Source organism: Oncorhynchus mykiss, chromosome 26 (genome assembly GCF_057628025.1).
Source record: "Oncorhynchus mykiss isolate SJ-2025 chromosome 26, ASM5762802v1, whole genome shotgun sequence".
Classification (NCBI taxonomy): domain Eukaryota; kingdom Metazoa; phylum Chordata; class Actinopteri; order Salmoniformes; family Salmonidae; genus Oncorhynchus; species Oncorhynchus mykiss.
In genome coordinates this window covers 16,698,763-16,722,091 of record NC_143047.1, presented here as the reverse complement: position 1 = coordinate 16,722,091, position 23,329 = coordinate 16,698,763, and the positions used below count along the sequence as shown (strand labels likewise).

General features: G+C 46.6%; 1 protein-coding gene and 1 long non-coding RNA gene across 5 annotated transcripts in view; one reads left to right on the top strand and one right to left on the bottom strand.

Moving 5' to 3' along the window:
- LOC110506476 (myotubularin-related protein 13) overlaps positions 1-23,329 on the top strand; it is a 150,985-nt gene that overhangs the window by 87,750 nt on the left and 39,906 nt on the right. For all 4 annotated transcript variants that reach the window (XM_090222256.1, XM_090222255.1, XM_090222254.1 and 1 more), the window contains exons 10-17: positions 1,804-1,881; positions 2,201-2,314; positions 3,195-3,323; positions 3,484-3,582; positions 3,727-3,940; positions 4,127-4,236; positions 5,126-5,275; positions 18,470-18,538. In XM_090222256.1, coding sequence (XP_090078382.1) covers positions 1,804-1,881; positions 2,201-2,314; positions 3,195-3,323; positions 3,484-3,582; positions 3,727-3,940; positions 4,127-4,236; positions 5,126-5,275; positions 18,470-18,538 — 963 coding nt within the window. The remainder of the gene's footprint in view (positions 1-1,803; positions 1,882-2,200; positions 2,315-3,194; positions 3,324-3,483; positions 3,583-3,726; positions 3,941-4,126; positions 4,237-5,125; positions 5,276-18,469; positions 18,539-23,329) is intronic.
- LOC149971388 (uncharacterized) lies at positions 7,789-21,651 on the bottom strand. Its single transcript, XR_016492269.1, has 3 exons — positions 21,553-21,651; positions 21,174-21,271; positions 7,789-7,922 (listed from the first exon to the last, which is right to left on the bottom strand). It is a non-coding gene; the product is annotated as an uncharacterized LOC149971388 (long non-coding RNA).

Sequence of the window (23,329 nt, the reverse complement as noted above, 5' to 3'; positions counted from 1 at the left end):
GTCTCTGGTACATACCTGTTACACACCACACAGACTGCCCTGTCTCTGGTACATACCTGTTACACACCACACAGACTGCCCTGTCTCTGGTACATACCTGTTACACACCACACAGACTGCCCTGTCTCTGGTACATACCTGTTACACACCACACAGACTGCCCTGTCTCTGGTACATACCTGTTACACACCACACAGACTGCCCTGTCTCTGGTACATACCTGTTACACACCACACAGACTGCCCTGTCTCTGGTACATACCTGTTACACACCACACAGACTGCCCTGTCTCTGGTACATACCTGTTACACACTACACAGACTGCCCTGTCTCTGGTACATACCTGTTACACACCACACAGACTGCCCTGTCTCTGGTACATACCTGTTACACACCACACAGACTGCCCTGTCTCTGGTACATACCTGTTACACACCACACAGACTGCCCTGTCTCTGGTACATACCTGTTACACACCACACAGACTGCCCTGTCTCTGGTACATACCTGTTACACACTACACAGACTGCCCTGTCTCTGGTACATACCTGTTACACACCACACAGACTGCCCTGTCTCTGGTACATACCTGTTACACACCACACAGACTGCCCTGTCTCTGGTACATACCTGTTACACACCACACAGACTGCCCTGTCTCTGGTACATACCTGTTACACACCACACAGACTGCCCTGTCTCTGGTACATACCTGTTACACACCACACAGACTGCCCTGTCTCTGGTACATACCTGTTACACACCACACAGACTGCCCTGTCTCTGGTACATACCTGTTACACACCACACAGACTGCCCTGTCTCTGGTACATACCTGTTACACACCACACAGACTGCCCTGTCTCTGGTACATACCTGTTACACACCACACAGACTGCCCTGTCTCTGGTACATACCTGTTACACACCACACAGACTGCCCTGTCTCTGGTACGTACCTGTTACACACCACACAGACTGCCCTGTCTCTGGTACATACCTGTTACACACCACACAGACTGCCCTGTCTCTGGTACGTACCTGTTACACACCACACAGACTGCCCTGTCTCTGGTACATACCTGTTACACACTACACAGACTGCCCTGTCTCTGGTACGTACCTGTTACACACCACACAGACTGCCCTGTCTCTGGTACATACCTGTTACACACCACACAGACTGCCCTGTCTCTGGTACGTACCTGTTACACACCACACAGACTGCCCTGTCTCTGGTACATACCTGTTACACACCACACAGACTGCCCTGTCTCTGGTACGTACCTGTTACACACCACACAGACTGCCCTGTCTCTGGTACATACCTGTTACACACTACACAGACTGCCCTGTCTCTGGTACATACCTGTTACACACCACACAGACTGCCCTGTCTCTGGTACATACCTGTTACACACCACACAGACTGCCCTGTCTCTGGTACATACCTGTTACACACCACACAGACTGCCCTGTCTCTGGTACGTACCTGTTACACACCACACAGACTGCCCTGTCTCTGGTACATACCTGTTACACACTACACAGACTGCCCTGTCTCTGGTACGTACCTGTTACACACCACAGCCTCTGTCTGTAAAGGCTGAATGCTCACCCTTGGATATTTCACATTAGATCATAATGAGAATGTGGTTTGTTGCAAACAGCTGTAGAATGTCCTTATGTAACTTGTCTAAATTATTGTAATGGGTATTTGTTTATGTAATCTGAACAATAAAAGTGTACTTAGGAACTAACAAAATAATAAGTCAAGACTAAGAGGCATTTTTATTATTTTCAGGTTTTGCATCCTGATCTGGAGATAGCTGACAATGCCTTCCCACCCCCTCGCACAGCCCCCTCCAACCTCAAACTGTTGGTAAGGCCCATCATTCCAGTAAACACAGTGTCTTTAACCTTTACCCCTGGCCATGTCTCATTGTAATAGATGGAGCCTTTTCCCAGAACATCATGTGTTTGTGATATGAGGAGGACACCACTGCTCTGAGATATCTCCTGTAGCACGCGCATCTCTTGTCCGACCTATGAATAGCACAGACATGTGAACTTTTGTGGGGTTTTCCATTTCTTCAGATGGTACAATAATCACGTTAAGATGTGAACTTGACTGAATTATCAAGGTGGTATTCATGGCATGTCTGTGAGGTGACTCTCCCCTCTCTCCCTTGTGTTTTCAGGATAAGGAGGTGCGAGCCGTGTTCCTCAGGCTGTTTGCACAACTCTTCCAGGGCTACAGGTCCTGCCTGCAGCTCATCCGCATCCATTCCGAACCTGTTATCCACTTTCACAAGGTGAGATCAACTCAATCTGGGTGGGTCAAGAATCCTATTGCCAACTGAAGGCATGTGCTCCATCACACCCTCAATGTGTCTCCTGATTATGACGCATGTTTGTCACCCATATGCTGCTGTAATCCCAGGAAAATATCACATTTCACTGATCACTGCAATGACGGTGGTTACCTTTCTTATTCAATTTGTTTGTCCCCATTAACATTTGATAGGTGCAGGCTGATGTTTATCTTATAGATAACAACTCTTGTTCTCTCAACCTGTAAAAGAATGTTTGGAGAGAATCCAAGAACAAGAGGATTCTCTCCTATCCTGTCTTATCCTGTCTGATAAAGCTGTTTTGGAGGTGTTTTGTTTCAGCATGTGTGTGTTCTTTTGATGCGCTTTAGTGACTGACCGTATGACTCTTCACCATGCTATCTGCTTGTTTGTGTTATGTGCTGTCAGCCTTGGCCAATGGCCTCGCGATGAGCCATATGAAATGTATCAAATTAAAATAAAAAAAAATCGCTGGGTTTTGTATTTGTTTGTGTCTGCGGCGTCTCCGTGGTAACCTCTCAGCACGTCCCCCTCAAAGTACCCCACATGGCTCGGATTATGGGCCAGGAATTCATCACAAATCTACAGAAACTCTGCGCTTTTTTTTATCGGCTTTTTTTTTATCGGAGAGGAGGTGACTGCGGTGACCCACTAGCACGAACCACAGGGCTAATTCAGCATATAGACATCTTCAGTCATTTGTTTCACTTTTGTGACTGGGTTCATTGTGATAAGAAAATTCTAACAATAAAGAAAAGCTCAGAAAAGTAAAGCTGTTAGTCCTAAACGTACATCTTTATGTACCTACCATTATTTAACCTTTGACCCTGTCCCCTTACAGACTGCCTTCCTGGGCCAGAGAGGCCTGATCGAGAATGACTTCCTGACCAAGGTTCTGGATGGCATGGCCTTCGCTGGCTTCGTGTCCGAGAGGGGTCCGCCTTACAGAGCCTGTGATCTCTTTGATGAGGTACTGTCAGACATGGCTAATGTAACCAGACGGTATGTTTTGCAGCTCTAGTCTGATTTGGCAACAGTTTTTCTAATTTCACTGTTGTGTGTGAAACTGGGCTTGTTGAGAGATTGTATCGTTTGGGAACAGCTTGACTGACTTGTTGTTGGTTCTGTAGCTGGTGGCCTTTGACATGGAGCGCTTTAAGGAGGGGGCGGCTAGCCCTGCCAAGCTGCAGAAGCACATGAGGGAACTCTCTGACCAACTGTACAAAAACGTGAGTTAACTGGGCCTCTGTGCTATAGTGTTCACATTAGGCACTTTCTGTACTCTTTAGTGTTCTAGCATGTCCTATGGCCGTTACAGATGTTGATAGTGTTGTTCTTGTCTGTATGTTTTATTATTGAATGGTCCATTACAGGAGAATCCCAACCCCCACATGGCGTTCCAGAAAGTGCCTCGGCCCACAGAGGGTTCCCACCTGCGGGTGCATGTGGTGCCCTTCCCCCTGCTGGACGATGAGAAGGTGGAGCGGCTGCTGGCGGAGGGCCTGGCCAAGCATCCCAGCGCCGCTGCCATCACTACTACCACCCGCGCAGAGAGGAAGTGTGTGGTGCCCGCCGGCCCTCCCGTGGGTACGTGAGACACAAACATCAGCTCTACTCTATGTCTGCTCCTGTGTGAGACAAATGGCTTGGCAGGAGTCTGTCTATAATGTGTTAATAGCTGTAAGTACTGAGTATTGAATGGCGTCTGTACTAGCGTAACTAGTATTTCTACCACTCTTGTATTCCTAACCTGCTCACCCCTCATCTGTGCAGTGTCCATCATGGGGAAGATGGGCTCAGTGTTCAACAGCGCTCGCAGGCTGGAGGTTGTGAGGAGCTGCATCTCTTTCATCTTCGACAACAAGACCCAGGAGACGGAGAAGGTGACGCACGGCATCCTCCCTAATCCCTGTCTCTCAGCACAGCGTAACCAGCCACGTCTGTAATGGCCCAGACATCTGGACAGACATCCATCCCTCCGATTACAGCAGGCAGGCAACCGTGTGTGTCTGTCTGGAGTTAGCGCTCTCAACTCTATCAGGCTAATTATACCTCCCAGCTGGGAGACATGGCCACACTGGAGACAGATAATCAAACACTTAGACTAGCCTCATAATCTCCTCGTTATCAGCAGAAATAACCCCATTGTTTTAACACCGAGGTTAATGGCATAGCTGTTTTGCTTTCTGTTTTCCCATAAAGCATTTACACGTAAATGATGCTCTTTGATTTCCCCGCACCGTGGCACCCCCTATAGCCCATAGGAACATTGATGGGGGTGTCCCATGTGCACTATATGAAATGGGAAGGGAGCCAGTTTCTTTATGCCTGCACCGCTGGCTGTAATAACCAGGTTATATAAGGCAGACATGCATCCAGCTATAACCGCCCCCCCGAGCCTATAAACCCTTCACCTCAATATACATTATACAGCCAATGTGAAAACCATTACCCAGACGCATGACCATCACATTTTCTCATTGTTTGACATTAGTATGAAATGTGTCGTATTATTAATATTTCCCAGAGGTCAACAGTTCACAGTTTGGACTGGTAATACTGTAGCTGCTATTGTACCTGTCTCTGAGCTCCTGCAGAGCTACCAGCTTATGTTTCTTGGCTGCAGCCTGATTGGTTCTAGAATTCTGGGACATAACGTTCTGGGAAGTTGAGAAATCAATTCAGAAGATGATTATCCCCACTGTTTTTGTTCATGTATGTTGTGGTGTGGCATGGTATTTGTGTTAAAAAAAGGCTGTGCTGTGTTCCCAGACCCTGCCGGCTGCGCTGCGTGCTCTGAAAGGCAAGGCGGCTCGCCAGTGCCTGACTGAGGAGCTCAGTCTGCACGTCCAGCAGAACCGGGCCATACTGGACCACCAACAGTTTGACTACGTCATCCGCATGATGAACTGTGCCCTCCAGGTGGGTCAAAGCTCGGCCAGTCTGTCCCAGTCTGTGATGTGACTCTTTCAGAACAAATCAACTGGCTCTGTTATTAAAGTTCAGTGTACGGTATGTCCCTCCACGAGGTAGTTAACATCCCTCCTAAAAGTCTCTCTGAATGTCAACGTGCTGCTTTTACAAAGGATGGAACACTGTTTTCTAATAGCTAATGTACAGTAAGTATCCAGATGTCAGATGGCAGCCTTTTTTCTTGGGTGTTCCCTAGCGTTCTCACAGAGACAATAACAGGTAAACCACAAAATATTTGAGGAGCAGGAAGCAGTAGTTTGTTTCCAGGCTCTACCCTTAAAACAACCCCACTCTGGATGCGATGACGTGTTTTCATGGGCTTTAACTGGTTCTAATTTAGCGCGTCTGAAGTTGTCTGTAATGGAAACAGTACGAGACAGCGAGAGAATGTGCCGGCTAACCAAGCGCTAAGCAGACAGCTCTGGCAGGGTAATGTGATGTAGAGCTCTGCCTCGGGTACACAGGCCTCTGGCAACAACACGTGCTGCTTCTCCACCATACATGTTCTTACTGCCCTTCTCCCTTACCTTAGTCATGCTTGGCTGCTGGTGGAAGCATGGCCAAATCATGTATGTTCCCAGTGATTTATGCTCAAGTTAGTCTTCATTTACAGTAGTTTGACAGATTGTCAAGAGTGAGTGCTCGCTGCACCCCACATATCTAGTAAAAGGTTGGTGTCTGATTTACTTGGGTGCTATTGGGTTTTTGCGCTATCACTTCGGTTATTAGACAAAGCGATTAGTGGTTTATTCTGCTCTCCCTGTGCTGCACACGCCCCATAAAGTTTCCCTCTGCCATCAATCAGGTGGGAGAGGAGGGCTCGTAGAGGAGGGCTCGTAGAGGAGGGCTCGTAGAGGAGGGCTCGGAGAGGAGGGCTCGGAGAGGAGGGCCGGAACTCAGAGCTGAGGCCTCTGATAGTTCCTCATGTTTTACAGCCTCACATGGCCGTAGCCACGGGGATTTAATGATTCGGAGCAGTGTTCACAGAGAGTGACTTTTATGGAGTGGCTCTGGATTCCACGCATTCTTCTGGCCAAATGATCGAGGCCGGCGAGCCAATTAATCTCACCATCTGCCTTTAGCCTGGGTGTGCAGAGGTCACTGGACGTGTCACTGGCCTCCCCACTTATAAAATAGGTCAAGAGCCAGCCAGCCAACCAGTGGCTGTGTAATTTATACATGACAGAGGTATATATGCTCTCCCTTCCTGTGCTCCTGTCAGCAACACAGGTTCTAGGAGATGTGCCATACCACCTGGTTTCAGTTACCCCCTGCATGCATAGCTAACCGCATGTCTTCAGTATCTGAGTCCAGGTCCCACTCTGTCCAAGCCAAGGTAGTGATGTGATGAAGCTGCTGGTCTAACAGTAGTCTGTCTCCCTGTGGTACAGAGTGGTTGAAAGACACCACAATGACACCCGGACACTCTGTATAATAACTGCAGGTTAGTCGTCTTTGTTTCAAGGTCTGTCTGGCGAATACCGGACTGTTCTGGAATGTACAGAACAATGTAGAAATGCTTGTCTATTAGGTTGCTTAATGTGGCTGTGTTATCTGATAGCTGGCTTGCGAGCGTGTCTGACATGTATTGTGTTTCTCCCCGAAATGGGATCCTGATGTGGAGGTTTTTATTTTTTCAAGGAACCGATTAATAGTATTTCTGCAGATAAAGGATTTTTTCCCCCCTCAAACTGGACGTGAGCATTTTCAGTGACATTGCATTGGGAATACTGAGTCCCTAGACAGATGCTATGAAGCGAAGCATGTGAGATGCATTCAATGCCAACCTTCAGAGTTGATTAGTCAGGATAACAACCACGTGTGAGTGTGTGTACTCTGGACCAGAGGATTTTTATTTAGAGCCAAGTGCTGCGGAGTGACTTCGTGTGGACTTATACAGACTGTCTCTCTAGGACTGTGTTTGGTCCAGGGGGCACTTGGCAGGGTTTCCCATAACAACATGGAACATGTCAGGAGAGGGTGACGGACTGGAGAGAGGGGAGCAGAGGGGTTCTGTCTGGCTGTGGCACGAAGACTCGGATCAGCATCAGTCCGGGGCGCCTGTCTCTCCTCAACAACCACTATTCAAACCCAAACAACAGATGGAGACTTGCAGATAGAGTCCACCATTAGAGATGGACATCTCCACACCAAAACATCCCCATCGGAGATCAACTGCCTGTCAGCATAGTACTGCACTACGGGTGACCTAGTGACTTCACCTTTTAAGGTAGATGGATGGAGGCCAGTGTGTATATTATCTCCAAACCTTCAGGGTTCTCATTTCACCAGACATTCCCGTCTTATTTTGATTTAATCTCTGCTTTGCCTCTCAAAACCAAATAAGCAATAATTTTACTCATGGAGCTGGTATTTAAAATAGAACGAGGGTTTCCTTGCCAAATGGTTAGATAAAATATAGCGAGCATTTCTCTATAATTTCATTTAGCTTTACGGTGTAATACTGTATTGTTATTTCTCCCCTATATTTTCACCAAGGCAACAACAGGCCAGAGGTCCATCCATTTTGCAGTTATTTGGTCCTGATTCTGTGTCCTGGTCCGTAGCCCAGGTCCATGGATTTGTCTCAGATGGGCTGTAAAAGGAACAGAAATAGCAGATTGCCTCGGCAGTAATTACTCTCGTATTTCACTTGCACCCCTCTCCTCTCAACGCCCTTCCCTGTCAAAAAGCCCTTGGAGATATCACAGATTGCACCGATGCCAGTGATTATGCTACGCGTGTGTGTGTGTGCGTGTGTGCGTGTGTGTGATCCCTCAACACCCCACACAGCTAGGGGTGTTGACCTCTACAGTGTGCTATGCACCACAGTCTCAGTACAGTGACAGAATGATGCCTCATTAGAACGGGACAGGAGGCATGTGTTTTTCGATCTAAAAACATCTCACATTCCTGATGATATCATCATCCTGAGGCCAATCAACAGTTTATGGGCCACATGTAACATGTCAGTTTGGGGCTAACCGTAGGGGTGCGTACTGGGAAAGGGGATACTTAGTCAGTTGCACAACTGAATGCATTCAACCGAAATGTGTCTTCCGCATATAACCGGGGGGATGCCTTAATCGACGTTCACGTCATCGGCGCCCAGGGAGCAGTTGTTGTTGGGGATTAACTGCCTTGTTCAAGGACAGAATGGCCCGATTTGAACCAGCAACCTTTCGGTAACTGGCCCAACACTCTTAGGCTATGCTCCATGTGTTGTTCTGTCTCTGTTGACTGTTAGAAGGCTAGCGTTAGAGGTTCAAACTGTTTTGAAAGGGCACTCGTCCACAGGGTGCGGTGTTTGTTCTGCAGAGTTTCTCTACTACAGTATGAGTCAAAGCAGTGTGTGTATACAGTACAGTAGTTTCTGCTTACTGACAGACAACCAGGTGAGAGAGGGGATTGTCCTTTCGAATGGAAGTAGGTGTGGGATTTCATCACTCAGAGTAGTTCTGAACTCAGCTGTGTTTATTTTCAGCAAACTTAACATGTGTAAATATTTGTATGAACATAGCAAGATTCAACAACTGAGACTTTAACTGAACAAGTTCCACAGACATGTGACTAAGAGAAATGTAATAATGTGTAATGTGTCCCTGAACAAAGGGGGGGTCAAAATCAGAAGTAACAGTCAGCATCTGGTGTGGCCACCAGCTGCATTAAGTCCTCCTCATGGACTGCACCAGATTTGCCCCAGTTCTTGCTGTGAGATGTTACCCCACTCTTCCACCAAGGCGCCTGCAAGTTCCTGGACATTTCTGGAGGGAATGGCCATAGCCCTCAACCTCCGATCCAACAGGTCCCAGACGTGATCAATGGGATTGAGATCCGGGCTCTTCGCTGGCCATGGCAGAACACTGACTTCCTGTCTTGCTGGAAATCACGCACAGAACGAGCAGTATGGCTGGTGGCATTGTCCTGCTGGAGGGTCATGTCAGGATGAGCCTGCAGGAAGGTTACCACATGAGGAAGGAGGATGTCTTCCCTGTTACGCACAGCGTTGAGATTGCCTGCAATGACAACCAGTCCGATGATGCTGTGACACACCGCCTCAGACCATGACGGACCCTCCACCTTCAAATCGATCCCACTCCAGAGTACAGTCCTCGGTGTAACGCTCATTCCTTCGATGATAAACGCGAATCCGACCATCACCCCTGGTGAGACGATACCGCGACTCGTCAGTGAAGAGCACTTTTTGCCAGTCCTGTCTGGTCCGGCGATGGTGGGTTTGTGCCAATAGGCGCCGTTGTTGCCAGTGATGTCTGGTGAGGACCTGCCTTACAACAGGCCTACAAGCCCCCAGTCCAGCCTCTCTCAGTCTATTGTGTACAGTCTGAGCACTGATGGAGGGATTGTGCGTTCCTGGTGTAACTCGATCAGTTGTTGTTGCCATCCTGTACCTGTCCCGCCGGTATGATGTTCGGATGTACCGATCCTGTGCAGGTGTTGTTACACATGGTTTGTCACTGCAAGGACAGACGATCAGCTGTCCGTCATGTCTCCCTGTAGAACTGTCTTAGGCGTCTCACAGTACGGACTTTGCAATTTATTGCCCTGGCCACATCTGCGGTCCTCATGCCTCCTTGCAGCATGCTTAAGGCATGTTCACACAGATGAGCAGGGACCCTGGGCATCTTTCTTTTGGTGTTTTTCAGTAGTCAGTAGAAAGGCCACTTTAGTGTCCTAAGTTTTCATAACTGTGTCCTTAATTGCCTACCGTGGGTAAGCTGTTAGTGTCTTAACGACCATTCCACAGGCGCACGTTAATTCATTGTTTATGGTTCATTGAACAAGCATGGGAAACCGTGTTTAAACCCTTTACAATGAAGATCTGTGAAGTTATTTTAATTTTTACAAATTACCTTTGTAATTGCTTTATAAATCAGGCTATACTGTAACTCAGTGGATGTCTGTGTACATTCACTGAGCCCCAGCTTGGCCGTCCTCAACTCCACACTTTCCTGAAGCAGTGCACTCAAATCAGAACATAAGTCACCTCAAGTACTTGTAAGGCCATGGAGGACCAAGTGAGCCTTCAAAAGACTGGACATTATTGTAATTTGTGTTTTCTTACAAATCAGATTTTCTTTTTCTTTTTTTCTGAGGTAATGTTATTCTCTGGTATAGAACATCCCCATGTTTGTCCCTACTGGAGAGACAGTGAACCTGTTAGTGACTCATTTTCCCTGCTCTCATTAATTGCTTCAAGGTTTGTTTACATACCGTACCCCGTTTTTTTTCTTCATTTATTGCAAGTATTTGACATATTCAAAGTAAATATTTACCATACTGTCATTCTGAGTCAATTGTTATTTTAATGAGATACGATCTTCCGTCAGTGCGTTGGAGGCCTGCTGGTCTGTCTGTGTAGTGTGAGTGATTTGATTGGCTGATTGAGCCATCACCAGAGGTATCAGATGAAGACCATGCAGTGTTACTACTTCCTGACCATGTAGACAAACACATTTTACACCACTTCTTTGAAAACCAACGAGCGCTGACCAAATCATTACTCATCCATCCCTCAAATGCTTTGACCTCAACTGTTACAGTAAGATGCTGACTAAACTGTCCAAAGTGGATGCCAGTGCTATCGGTGCTGGACGCATCTTATCTGTGTATGTGGTAAACATTCTGCAGCTGTTTTAAGTCCTATCTCCTACTTGACAGCCGCATGACTCAAAGACATGACTGACCTTAATTGGAGTATTTGCACTAATGGGGGGCCTATTTGTTTCTGTGTGCGTGCAGAGCACCTCTCCTCCCTCTCTCCCCCTCCAGCTGTTGCAGGTTTGAAAGTGGACATTGCACAAGGCCAGGCGAGCAGAGTCCTGCTGTGGAAAAAGGGGTATATGCATCCTGGCATCCCAAACATTTCCTATCAGAGAGAATTATAGTGCTCAAAAACACTGTCAAAATGTCATTCACACATGTGCTCCTTCACCTGAAGGGGGTTGTTGGGCAAAGGAGAAAAGTTGTAGGTCCATCCATTCTAGATTAGTTTATGCTGATTAGTTTATGCTGCTGGCTGTGATGCTATTGGCCAGATGGGCCCACAACCAATGTTCCCTCGAAGCTGAGGGAGCGCAGCTCAACTCGCACTTCCACGCAGAAGAAATATGAGCCCGCACAGAGAAGCACGAGATTGATCTTCACTCATCTTTCTACAGTTTCCCATTTAGTTAACACTATCAACGTTTCCTTCTACTGCGGCAATTGTGATTGAATCAAAGCAATATTAGTCATTTTCAACGTAATATGCCGAAACAAAATAAACTATGCAAGATTTAGTATGCAAAATTAACTGTGGAAGAGATTTTCTTGTAGGCAGTAGAATGGCCTGTACTGAAGAGCTCAGTTACTTTCAACGTGGCACCGTCGTAAGATGCCACCTTTCCAACAAGTCAGTTCGTCAAATTTCTGCCCTGCTTGAGCTGCCTAGTCAACTGTAAGTACTGTTATTGTGAATTGGAAATGTCTAGGAGCAGCAATGGCTCAGCCGTGATGTGGTAAGCCACACAAGCTCACAGAACGGGACCGCCGAGTGTAGAAGAGTGTAGTGCGTAGAAATCATCTGTCATCAGTTGCAACACTCTACCAAGTTCCAAACTGCCTCTGGAAGCAATATCAGCTTCATGAAATGAGTTTCCATGGCCAAGTAGCCGCACACATGCCTAAGATCACCATGCTCAATGGCTGTAGTGGTGTAAAGCTCCCCACCATTGGACTCTTGAGCAGTAGAAACACGTTTTATGGAGTGATGACTCATGCTTCATCATCTGGCAGTCTGACGGACAAATCTGGGTTTGGTGGATGCCAGGAGAACGCTACCTGTCTCAATGCATAGTGCCAACTGTAAAGTTTGGTGAAGGAGGAATCATGGTCTGGGGCTATTTTTCATGGTTTGGGATAGGCATCTTTGTTCCAGTGAAGGGAATCTTAATGCAACAGCATTCAATTCTAGGCAATTCTGTGCTTCCAACTCTGTCAACAGTTTTGGGAAGGCCCTTTCCTGTTTCATCATGACAATGCCCCCGTGCACAAAGCGAGGTCTATACAGAAATAGTTTGTCGATCGGTGTGGAAGAACTTGACTGGCCTGCACATAGCCCTGACCTGAACCCCATTGAACACCTTTGGGATAAATTGGAACGCAGACCGCGAGCCAGACCTAATCATCCAACATCAGTGCCCGACCTCACTAATGCTCTTGCAGCTGAATGGAAGCAAGTCCCCACAGTAATGTTCCAACATCTAGTGGAAAGCCTTCCCAGAAGAGTGGAGGCTAATCGCAGCAAAGGTGGACCATCTCCATATTAATGCCTAAATACAGTGGGGCAAAAAAGTATTTAGTCAGCCACCAATTGTGCAAGTTCTCCCACTTAAAAAGATGAGAGAGGACTGTACTTTTCATCATAGGTACACTTCAAATATGACAGACAAAATTAGAAAAAAAAATCCAGAAAATCACATTGTAGGATTTTTAATGAATTTATTTGCAAATTATGGTGGAAAATAAGTATTTGGTCAATAACTAAAGTTTATCTCAATACTTTGTTATATACCCTTTGTTGGCAATGACAGAGGTCAAACGTTTTCTGTAAGTGTTCACAAGGTTTTCACACACTGTTGCTTCTATTTTGGCCCATTCCTCCATGCAGATCTCCTCTCCTCTAACAGTGATGTTTTGGGGTTGCTGCATCAGTGTCTTTAGATATTTTTGTCAGATGTTACTATGGAATGCTGAAGTATAATTACAAGCATTTCATAAGTGTCAAAGGCTTTTTTGACAATTACATTAAGTTGATGCAAAGAGTCAATATTTGCAGTGTTGACCCTTCTTTTTCAAGACCTTTGCAATCTGCCCTGGCATGCTGTCAATTAACTTCTGGGCCACGTCCTGACTGATGGCAGCCCATTCTTGCATAATCAATGCTTGGAGTTTGTCAGAATTTGTGGGTTTTTGTTTGTCCACCCACCTCTTGTGGATTGACCACAAGTTCTCAATGGGATTAAGGTCTGGGGGTTTCCTGGCCATGGACCCAAAATATCTATGTTTTGTTCCCCGAGCCATCATGCTGGAAAAGGCATTGTACATAGCCTGGTTCCTCTCTAGGTTTCTTCCTAGGTTTTGGCCTTTCTAGGGAGTTTTTCCTAGCCACCGTGCTTCTTCACCTGCATTGCTTGCTGTTTGGGGTTTTAGGCTGGGTTTCTGTACAGCACTTTGAGATATCAGCTGATGTACGAAGGGCTATATAAAATACATTTGATTGATTGATTGATTGATTGTTCGTCACCAAACTGTTCCTGGATGGTTGGGAGAAGTTGCTCTCGGAGGATGTGTTGGTACCATTCTTTATTCATGGCTTTATTCTTAGGAAAAGTTGTGAGTGAGCCTGCTCCCTTGGCTGAGAAGCAACCCCACACATGAATGGTCTCAGGATGCTTTACTGTTGGCATGACACAGGACTGATGATAGCGCTCACCTTGTCTTCTCCGGACAAGCTTTTTTCCAGATTCCCCAAACAATCGGAAAGGGAATTCATCAGAGAAAATGACTTTACCCCAGTCCTCAGCAGTCCAATCCCTGTACCTTTTGCTGAATATCAGTCTGTCCCTGACGTTTTTCCTGGAGAGAAGTGGCTTCTTTGCTTCCCTTCTTGACACTAGGCCATCCTCCAAAGTCTTTGCCTCACTGTTCGTGCAGATGCACTCACACCTGCCTGCTGCCATTCCTGAGCAAGCTCTGTACTGGTGGTGCCCCAATCCCGCAGCTGAATCAACTTTAGGAGATGGTCCTGGCGCTTGCTGGACTTTCTTGGGTGCCCTGAGGCCTTCTTCACAACAATTGAACCACTTTCCTTGAAGTTCTTGATGATCTGATAAATGGTTAATTTAGGTGCAATCTTACTGGCATCAATATCCTTGCCTGTGAAGCCCTTTTTGTGCAAAGCAATGATGATGGCATGTGTTTCCTTGCAGGTAACCATGGTTGATAGAGGAAGAAGAATGATTCCAAGCACCCTCCTTTTGAAGCTTCAAGTCTGTTATTCAAAATCAATCAGCATGACAGAGTGATCTCCAGCCTTGTTCTCGTCAACACTGACATGATGTCAGCTGGTCCTTTTGTGGCAGGGCTGAAATGCCGTGGAAATATATTTCTGGGATTCAGTTCATTTGCATGGCAAAGACGGACTTTGCAAGTAATTGCAATTCATCTGATCACTCTTCATAACATTCTGGAGTATATGCAAATTGCCATCATACAAACTGAGGCAGCAGACTTTGTGAAAATTTATATTTGTGTCATTCTCAACTTTTGGCCACGACTGTACATGACCACACAGCTGGGCAGTAGTCCAGGTGCGACAGCTAGAGCCTTTAGACCCCTCTGGTCGACTGAGATGCCAAGAAGGCAGAGCAACGCCCTTTCATAGACAGACCTCTTCCCATTTTAATAACCATTGAGGTATTTGTTTTGACCATGACAGCTTGCTATCTAGGGTTACACCCAGCAGTTTAGTCTCCTTTAGCGTTGAGCAGATGATTCATTTTTAGAGATATTTAGCACTCATGGCTTTGCTTTGCTAAAGAGAGCAGTGTCCACAGATTCCCATTCATGCAAGATCATGTGCTGTTTTCTTTGCCCTCCTCTGTACTAGGAGGTCTGCTGTGTGTTTGACAGTCTCACACAGCGTCCCCAGCCTACCTCCCTCCAGGACTTGGACAGTAACTTGGTTAAGGTTTAATTTAGAGTCCCCCACTTCTCCTGCTCTCCTTTAATATCCTCTGTGAGACGAGTTGTGGGTTCTTGCTGTGAAAAAGCTCTCCCTCTGCTCTGCTTGGGGTTGCAGATGGGTCAGTCTCTGGACTGGTTGGACAGGCTAACATAACGAAGGCACTGGGAAGTTCTCTCGAGCATCATTCTCATGTACAGATAAAGCCGTTCCCCTTGGATGTCAGCCAGCAGGACCAGGTAAACATGGCCAGCGAACACAGTACAGGCCAGGAAGCGAACACTGATTTATCCCATGCTTCTGACATTCAATTTGATTAGTGTACCATAGTTTCTAGTCTGTCTTTGTCTGTGTGTATGGTATGTGTCTTTGTGCACGGCTGTGTGCAGTATTGTGCTTGTTTTGTCAATGAGTCAGCTTATGATGAGTGAGTATGGTTCGTGCTCTATGGTTCCACAGCACTGCAGCCTCATAAAAGCCTCCCCCAGCTCCCCTTCTCTGCTTTAAATGCCGGTCTCAGTCGGACGGTTCCTGGAAAGCGCCAAGGGAGAGAGGTGTCTGGAGTCTGCAGGAAGATGCTCTCTGATCACTTCCTGTCATGGGGGTCTGTCAAACGTGCGGGTCCAGGGTCTTTGTTTGCGTAGTATAGACCTACGTGTTTATCAGGGGCAAAACTCCATGAGTCATCCATGAACCACAGCCTTGAGAGAGAACGAAAGAGACGGAGAAAAGAGGAAGGGAGACGGCTTCCTCCTTCCTAAGCGGAGCTGCAGGGGTGCACGTTGCTCTCCTCACCCTTCTGTACACAGATACGCTTACGCACATACATTTATACACGCACGCCCCGCCCCTGCACTCTTGCATGTGCTCGTATGCGCTACGGCGACTGCAGTGTCCCGGATCATAAACGGCAGCATTCCTCTGTCTCAATCTAAACAGGCATACCTGCTGCTGGTAAACCAGGAATAACTCCAAGCACATGCAGTTGAGCCTATGCAGGCCAGCAGACAAAAGGGTCTCCCTCACTCCCTGCCTTCTTTCAGCCGGACTGTTCGGCGTCTTTATACTCTTAGTAGGGTTTGTTGTGACCTATTGGCCTAGGAAGTTCTGAATTACAGTAAATCATGGTGCTAACCTTGATAACTGCTTCTAAGACATAATGTCTTCCCTAAACGTAGCATTTTCCCTGTCAGATTACAGCGCTGCCCTGTTTGTAGATGATACTGAGGTTGCCTGAAGTAAACGGGATTGTATCAGAATGAAATATGAACATGTACAATGGGTCTGTTTTCTTACAGATAGCAGAGTACTGCTTGGTCTTATGACACTTCTTCATGCTCTGAATCAATGCTTCTGCCTTTTGATGTTGACAGGCTCGGCTCAAGGCATTACAGCACAGTGTTGTGGAATGATGCTTTATGAAATGTTAGCCCAGACTTGGCTCCTCTGATCTTGTGGTCTTTTTGTCTGAATAACGACGTCTCTGTTAAATGTTTCCATTTTTCTGCCCTTGCGCTTCTGCTCCTGGGGTTATTTGGAGAGTTTTCGCTGGGTTCTTTGAACCTCTGTGACCTGCGGCATTGTCAAGGATGCCGGTAAACAAAGATTTGGTGGCTCTCCAAACTGGAGCGTTCAACCGCAACCCAAAATAAACTGAAAACCGACTGCAAGGGGAAAACAAAGTATATCGCTCGGCCCATGGGGGGCCAGGCTTTCATGTTTAGCTGAAGACCGTATGTTTTGCATTTGCTCCTCTCTGTACATTCCTCTGTTTTTTGTGAGGTATGAGGGAATGGGGGATTTATCCATGAAAAAGGCCCCCTATCCAATATTGGCAAGTCCAGCATTCCTGTCACAATCCCTTTACCCCCCCCCCTCTCCTGCCAAAATGAGAGGCTCTGATCGTGTGTGTGTGTGTGTGTGTGTGTGTGGTGTGCGTCTTTGTGAAAATGCTAAGTTTGTCAAATGCATGCGTGAATATGAAGTGTTTGGTTGTATATGTGTGCGACAGTTGGGTTGTGAATGTAGATGTGTTTAGGGTGGTGTGTGTGCATGTATTTGATTTACGATGTTCCCTGCCCTTGGGGTCCCTGTGAGGGTTATGAGACACAGCACCAGATCAGGATCAGCTCTGCTGTTTTGACATGGACTTAAATCAAGTTTCCGGCGGCCATTCTGATTTTCCCAGTTGAACAAATAAATCCCAACAAAGCTCATGGAGATAAGTACCAATTTCCTGTGTGGAGCTCTTTTGGGTCCTTTTCAGATGTTCTCCTTTCCCATCCAGTCTCTCTGTTTTCAATATGAGCCATTTTTATTTTGGACCTTAAGTCCCCAGTTCTACTGGATGTATTGTACTATCTACCGGAATGCCGTGCTCATCTCTAATGCTCCATTGAATACAACTTATTTTATATTCAGACAGACCCCAGTACAGATTCTGTGAGTGGCGTAAAAATAGGAGAAAAAAATTGTCAGCTGCGCTCTAGCTGTTTGAGAAATTAAATGTCTGTTTTCTTGGACTCGCCATGGTGCTTGGCTAATAGATGTTGCATTTTAAAGACAAGACAATTGGATTTTATGCAACAAAATCCTATGGTTTCATTCAATACGTTTGTAGATGTTGATCCCGGAAACTCTGGGATGTAATCTGGAGCAGGAATGCATAACATGAAATGACCAATAAATTGAGAAATTGGAACATTCTGACAATTGTCAGGATTATATAAGCATATTGGAAGCATATGTCCCAACGCTGCAGTGGCCTTGAAAGGGAAAGTATGGCTGGTGCAAACCCTGAAGATAAAATTACACTAAATGACTTGTAATTTTTGCAAGCGACTATCCGATTTTGCTCGTACGTAATGTTTTTTGGAGAGGTGCACTGCCCAGAACTTCTTGACCCATAGAGATATAACTGGTGCACTGCCCAGACCTTCTTGACCCATAGAGATATAACTGGTGCACTGCCCAGACCTTCTTGACCCATAGAGATATAACTGGTGCACTGCCCAGACCTTCTTGACCCATAGAGATATAACTGGTGCACTGCCCAGACCTTCTTGACCCATAGAGAGACCCATAGAGATATAAGTGGTGCACTGCCCAGACCTTCTTGACCCATAGAGAGACCCATAGAGATATAACAGGTGCACTGCCCAGACCTTCTTGACCCATAGAGAGACCCTTAGAGATATAACTGGTGCACTGCCCAGACCTTCTTGACCCATAGAGAGACCCATAGAGATATAACTGGTGCACTGCCCAGACCTTCTTGACCCATAGAGAGACCCTTAGAGATATAACTGGTGCACTGCCCAGACCTTCTTGGCCCATAGCGATATAACATTGTCATGCTGTGTCCTGACCTCATCTCTCCCCTGTTGTGTGACCCACAGGACTGCTCCAGCTCTGAAGAGTACACGGTCGCCTCCGCCCTGCTGCCCCTGACGACGGCCTTTTACCGGGTGAGTGACTGACTGGGAGATTCCATTCCACAGAGCTCTTCTCCTCTCTCACACAGACAGAGCAGATAGAGAGTCAGCCAGCAGGTCCTTTTGACTATATTGCTCAATCAAGGGCAGGACGGCCTGGCATTCACCGCAAGCTGGCCGTCCTAATGGAGGGTATTTATAACGGGGGGCAATAATAGAAAAGGGATGGGGTGTGATATCCCAGCTGTCCTGGCGCTGGTCCTGTTCTGTTCCAGGCAGGACAAGAGACTTCCCAAGCCTCCGACCATGCAGCTCTGGGACAGGGGAGTGTCCCGTTTGTTCTCAGACGGGGACAGGGGAGTGTCCCGCTGGTCTCAGACGAGCCACATGAGGGTAAAGAGGGTGAGAACTGTACCTCACACCAAAGCCCAGAGGGCCACTGTGGGTTTGTGGTTTCCAACCTCTCGTGATCAAACTCGGTTGCTGCGGCGCGCACCGCAAATCCGTCCCCAATGCTCTGCAGTTGCCACGGTGACCAACAACTGTGAGCTGTTGACCTGCATTGGGTACAAGACCCAAGGAGACAGAATTTGGACCTCGCCCACTCTCTTCCATCGTATGTCTCACCCTGTTCTTACAAGATAGGCTGATGTAACTCTCTGAGATAAGCCTGCTCTCTTGTTTCCCAGCCAGGATAACCATTGGAAATGTACACTTATAGTAAGTTATCTAAATAAAACCAAGGGAATTGTCTCTGTTTGTTGATACAGGTGTACAGTGTGACCTATGTAATGGGGGTGAGAGCAGAGTTGTCTCTGTACACAACCTGAGTAAAGTGTAGTGGTCACAGACCCCACTACACCACATTGTTGATAGTTTGGTTTGTTGCTGTAACGGAGTAACAGTGTCTCTCTGTGACCGTCAAGTTGTCAACACAACACTGTGACCCTAGGCTCCAGCTTTCTGCCTCTTCATTAAGACATCTGAAAGCCATTGCCTAAACGCATTGGATTTCCTGTAATTTTTTTTTACCCCATTTCCCCATTTTACGTAACCATAAAATCTGATTAAAGGATTACGTTAAAGGACCTTTATCACCAGGTTTTCAGAAAGAGACACGAATCCTGAGAGGCGTCTCATTCTCGACGGAGCAGTTTCTGGCACGGGAGGAATGAGAAGGAATGATATCGTGAGCTCCAGAACGCAACAGATTTCTCCCAGATTTCCAAAGGAATGGCATTAACTGTCGAGTCCAGCATGTGGTCACGCAAATGGCGAAAAGCAAGAGCACAGGAATCCACCACGGTCCATGTTGTGTAATCTCTTGTGTGGAAAAACAACGTATCCCAAAAAAACAGAGCACCTTGTGATGGTTCACAACGCTCCGCAGAGATTCTCGGGATAATCGCAGCATCGCACGATAGTCAATTACATCCTTTTGCAAAATGTCTGTTGGCCTGCTTTACCCTACCCCCCCCCCCCCCATCCTGCCACATTTCCCCAAAGTCTTTGACTTTACCACACGGACTGTTATGGGGCTGTTCAAAGCATGCCTGGCAGCAGATGAAGGAACCAGTGGTTTTGTAAGTGTTGGGTTTACCCCCACGCTATAGTAGAGGACCATGACAGTCTACTGTAGGACACTGCTGAGAGAACCATTTGTAAAGGAACAGAAGGAGTGTCTTCTGTCTGTATCCAGGTGACAATCGTGACAAAATAGCAGATGAAATGTGCAATCCGTTTTCAGTGGTACGTGTGTTTTTGTTACGAAGCCAAAAAGAGAATATTTCAACCAGAACCGTTTATTTCTTTTCCAATGGAATGGTTCTGACCCGGGTCTTCTGGTCAAGATTATATTCGTACCTTTTCATGGAAGATTAGCTCTGATATCATTCATCATGGACTTTATTACACCACCAAGGTAAACAACACGTTTCGGGTACTTGTTACACATCTGCGTCCAAGTCCTCCTGACCTCCTAGCTTCAGTACTAAACTGCTAAGCCCTCCAAATACAGCCTTACTACAACAGCACACTGTCCTTAAGTCAAGACAACCTGCTGTCGGTAGATCCCATTTATATTTCCTAGAAGGTGAAGCTGATCTGATAGGTGTTTTACCTGTGGGTCACGCCAGGGGAGGAGAACCTTTAATACAATGGTAGTTAAAACTGGGCCAGAGGTGTCCCCGGAAAGGCATTTGGACAGCGGGATTCCCACACACACAAAACCTGTCTGTAATCTCCATAGAAAGACGTAGTTAATCAGTGCTCAAGTGGCTTTGAGTGATTAGGCTACTCTTTTACAATTTTTAACGTAACCACGGTAACCCTGGCTTGCCTCGTGAATTTGCTGCATAGTTTCATTATAAACATGTTCTTATTTTGGAGTAGAGCAGGCCTATTGCATTCCTTAAGTGTAATTCCATCTGTGTAAATCGTGAACTGTACATAATATACAGTCTTGCAGTGGCAAGCCGTGCCGTTGACAACATCCGCTTTGCTGATTACCGTATCATTTTTTTAATATATATATTTTTTTACTTCAGCCAGTCCTCATGCTCAGTCCACAGGAGTATATAGTTTTACATCCCCACCACCCTCAACCCTTCCCAACGAGGTCAGTTGGCTTTAAGGCCCTTTTCTATGAAAACCGCTGCTTCACCTGTACCTGTCATCCATCACTCCTCATTGACATCTTCTCCAGCGCCTCTCGGCCCGTCAACCTCTGCTGCCCGCAGTAACTACAACGAGACGAGGGGATCGGGTCTGGAAGAAATTAGGTCAGGGCTTCACCTTCTGGGTTTCATCACCACAGTATGTAATGTGTTCAATCATCACAATGCCCCCATCTGAATGCACAATGCCCCCATCTGAATGCACAATGCCCCCATCTGAATGCACAATGCCCCCAGAATCAGACCCTAAATTAACATGACCCTTTTATAGTCACATATTTCCAGTAAATCTCCTAAGTCTTAAGGTAGAGTGAAAATTCATGAAAACCGTATGACGTTGTTCTCAACTTAATCTGAAGAATATAGACTTACCTGTCACGGTGGTCTTCTTTCTCTTAGCTTTAGCCTGGCTAGTCTGGACCCTCCCCAGTGGACTGTCTTCAGCCCACAGTGCTGCTGCCCAACCTCTCCTCACTACAGAATGTAGGAAGCTTCCCAGCAATGTGCCCGCTCCCACAGAGTGTTTGTGGGAGAGACGTGTGTGTTTTTTGGTTTGTGTTTTGGGCAAATGTTCAAACTGAAGAGCCGCCTTTCATTGACCTATATTCTGCCCCTTCCTTCCCTCGGTCTGTCTGGTGTCTGGCAGGCTGCACAGTGAGGTCTGCGAAACGAACCACTCTTGGAACAACATATGTTCTTTACTTTAGAGGGCTTTGTGTCTGGTGAAGTCATCATAATGCAGCCAACAGGTTGAACTGTGTTTGACAGAAGCTTCTGGGTTAAACTGGGTTGGCGTGCTCTCTTGTGCTCAGTAAGTAGTTTACCTAAACTGCATGCAACCTTTTGTACAGGCCATATCTCAGTTAGCAGTGACAGGTTGTTGTATTGCTCTGTATAAATGTTTCTGAATTCCTCTGCAAATATACTACTTCTGATAAAAACCCTTCTTTACTACAAGCGTCAGCACTGTTTGGGTCAGTGTTATTGTGCCCTTTAATAAACTTCCATTTGTATTCATGTTTTGATTGTTGCAGTTGAATGTAGAGCGAAAGTAGAGCTCTGCCTACCTCCTTGGCTCTCTGAGGTAACAATCTACTTGGATGTGCCGTGGCAGCGGATGATTCTGGACTCAACACAGAAAACCGTTGGACTGTTTAAATTCTTTCTGCCCCAGTTTATGCGTGGAGGGATTGGAAGGTTTTCGCTGTCAAGTTGTTTTACGTTTGGTCCTGGGGAGAGCAGATGATTTACGTCGTGACCTTTGTGTCCCTGTGAGACGTCTAGAGCTGGACTCGTCTCTGTTTACTCTGCATTGTAGACCATTTATGTTAACAGTACATCCCGCGTGAATACTTATGGCATGATGGACTTGTTTGTTCCACACTTTTCCACGTCGTCTGTTTGTTTGACTCAGTCATTTGTGTAAATACATTGTTTGGATGGCGACGTCTTCAGTGCTACAGGACGCAAATACCTCTGACACAATAGTCATTCATGAGGAATAAGTCTAGAAAGATTGATTGGTCCAAGTCGGGATATTTTCTTCCCCCAGAGTCTCTGTCACAAAGGACCTAAAGAAATGTCTATTTTTATGCCCGTGGATGCCAAGTGATTTGCTCCAAAACAGACAAACTATTTTGTTGCCCAAGGCTGGTCAGGGATCAAACACGGCACTTTTCCTCCAGTGTCCAGATACATGTTAACCAGCAGAGCTATGAGACATCATACCTCCCTTTAGAGCTGATGACATACCCTGAGCGATCACTCTGTATATGTCTCTCTCACTGTCTATCTAGCTCTATGGGCAAAACTGTATTATTGAAGAGTTACCACCTCTTCCTTCAGGTCCTTATGGGATCCCCTAGCCAGACCTTGAGCTATGTCTGGCTGTCTCGGTCTGTCTGGCTGTCTCTGCCTGTCTGGCTCTCTCTGCCTGTCTGGCTGGCTTTCTGTGTGTCTGGCTGGCTGTTTCTCTGTGTGTCTGGCTGGCTGTTTCTCTGTCTGGCTCTCTGGTTGTCTGACTGGCTCTCTGTCTGGCTAGCTGGCTCTCTGGCTGGCTGACCCGCTGGCTGGCTGGCTTGCTCTCTTTGTGGCTGGCTTGCTCTCTTTGTGGCTGGCTTGCTCTCTTTGTGGCTGGCTTGCTCTCTGG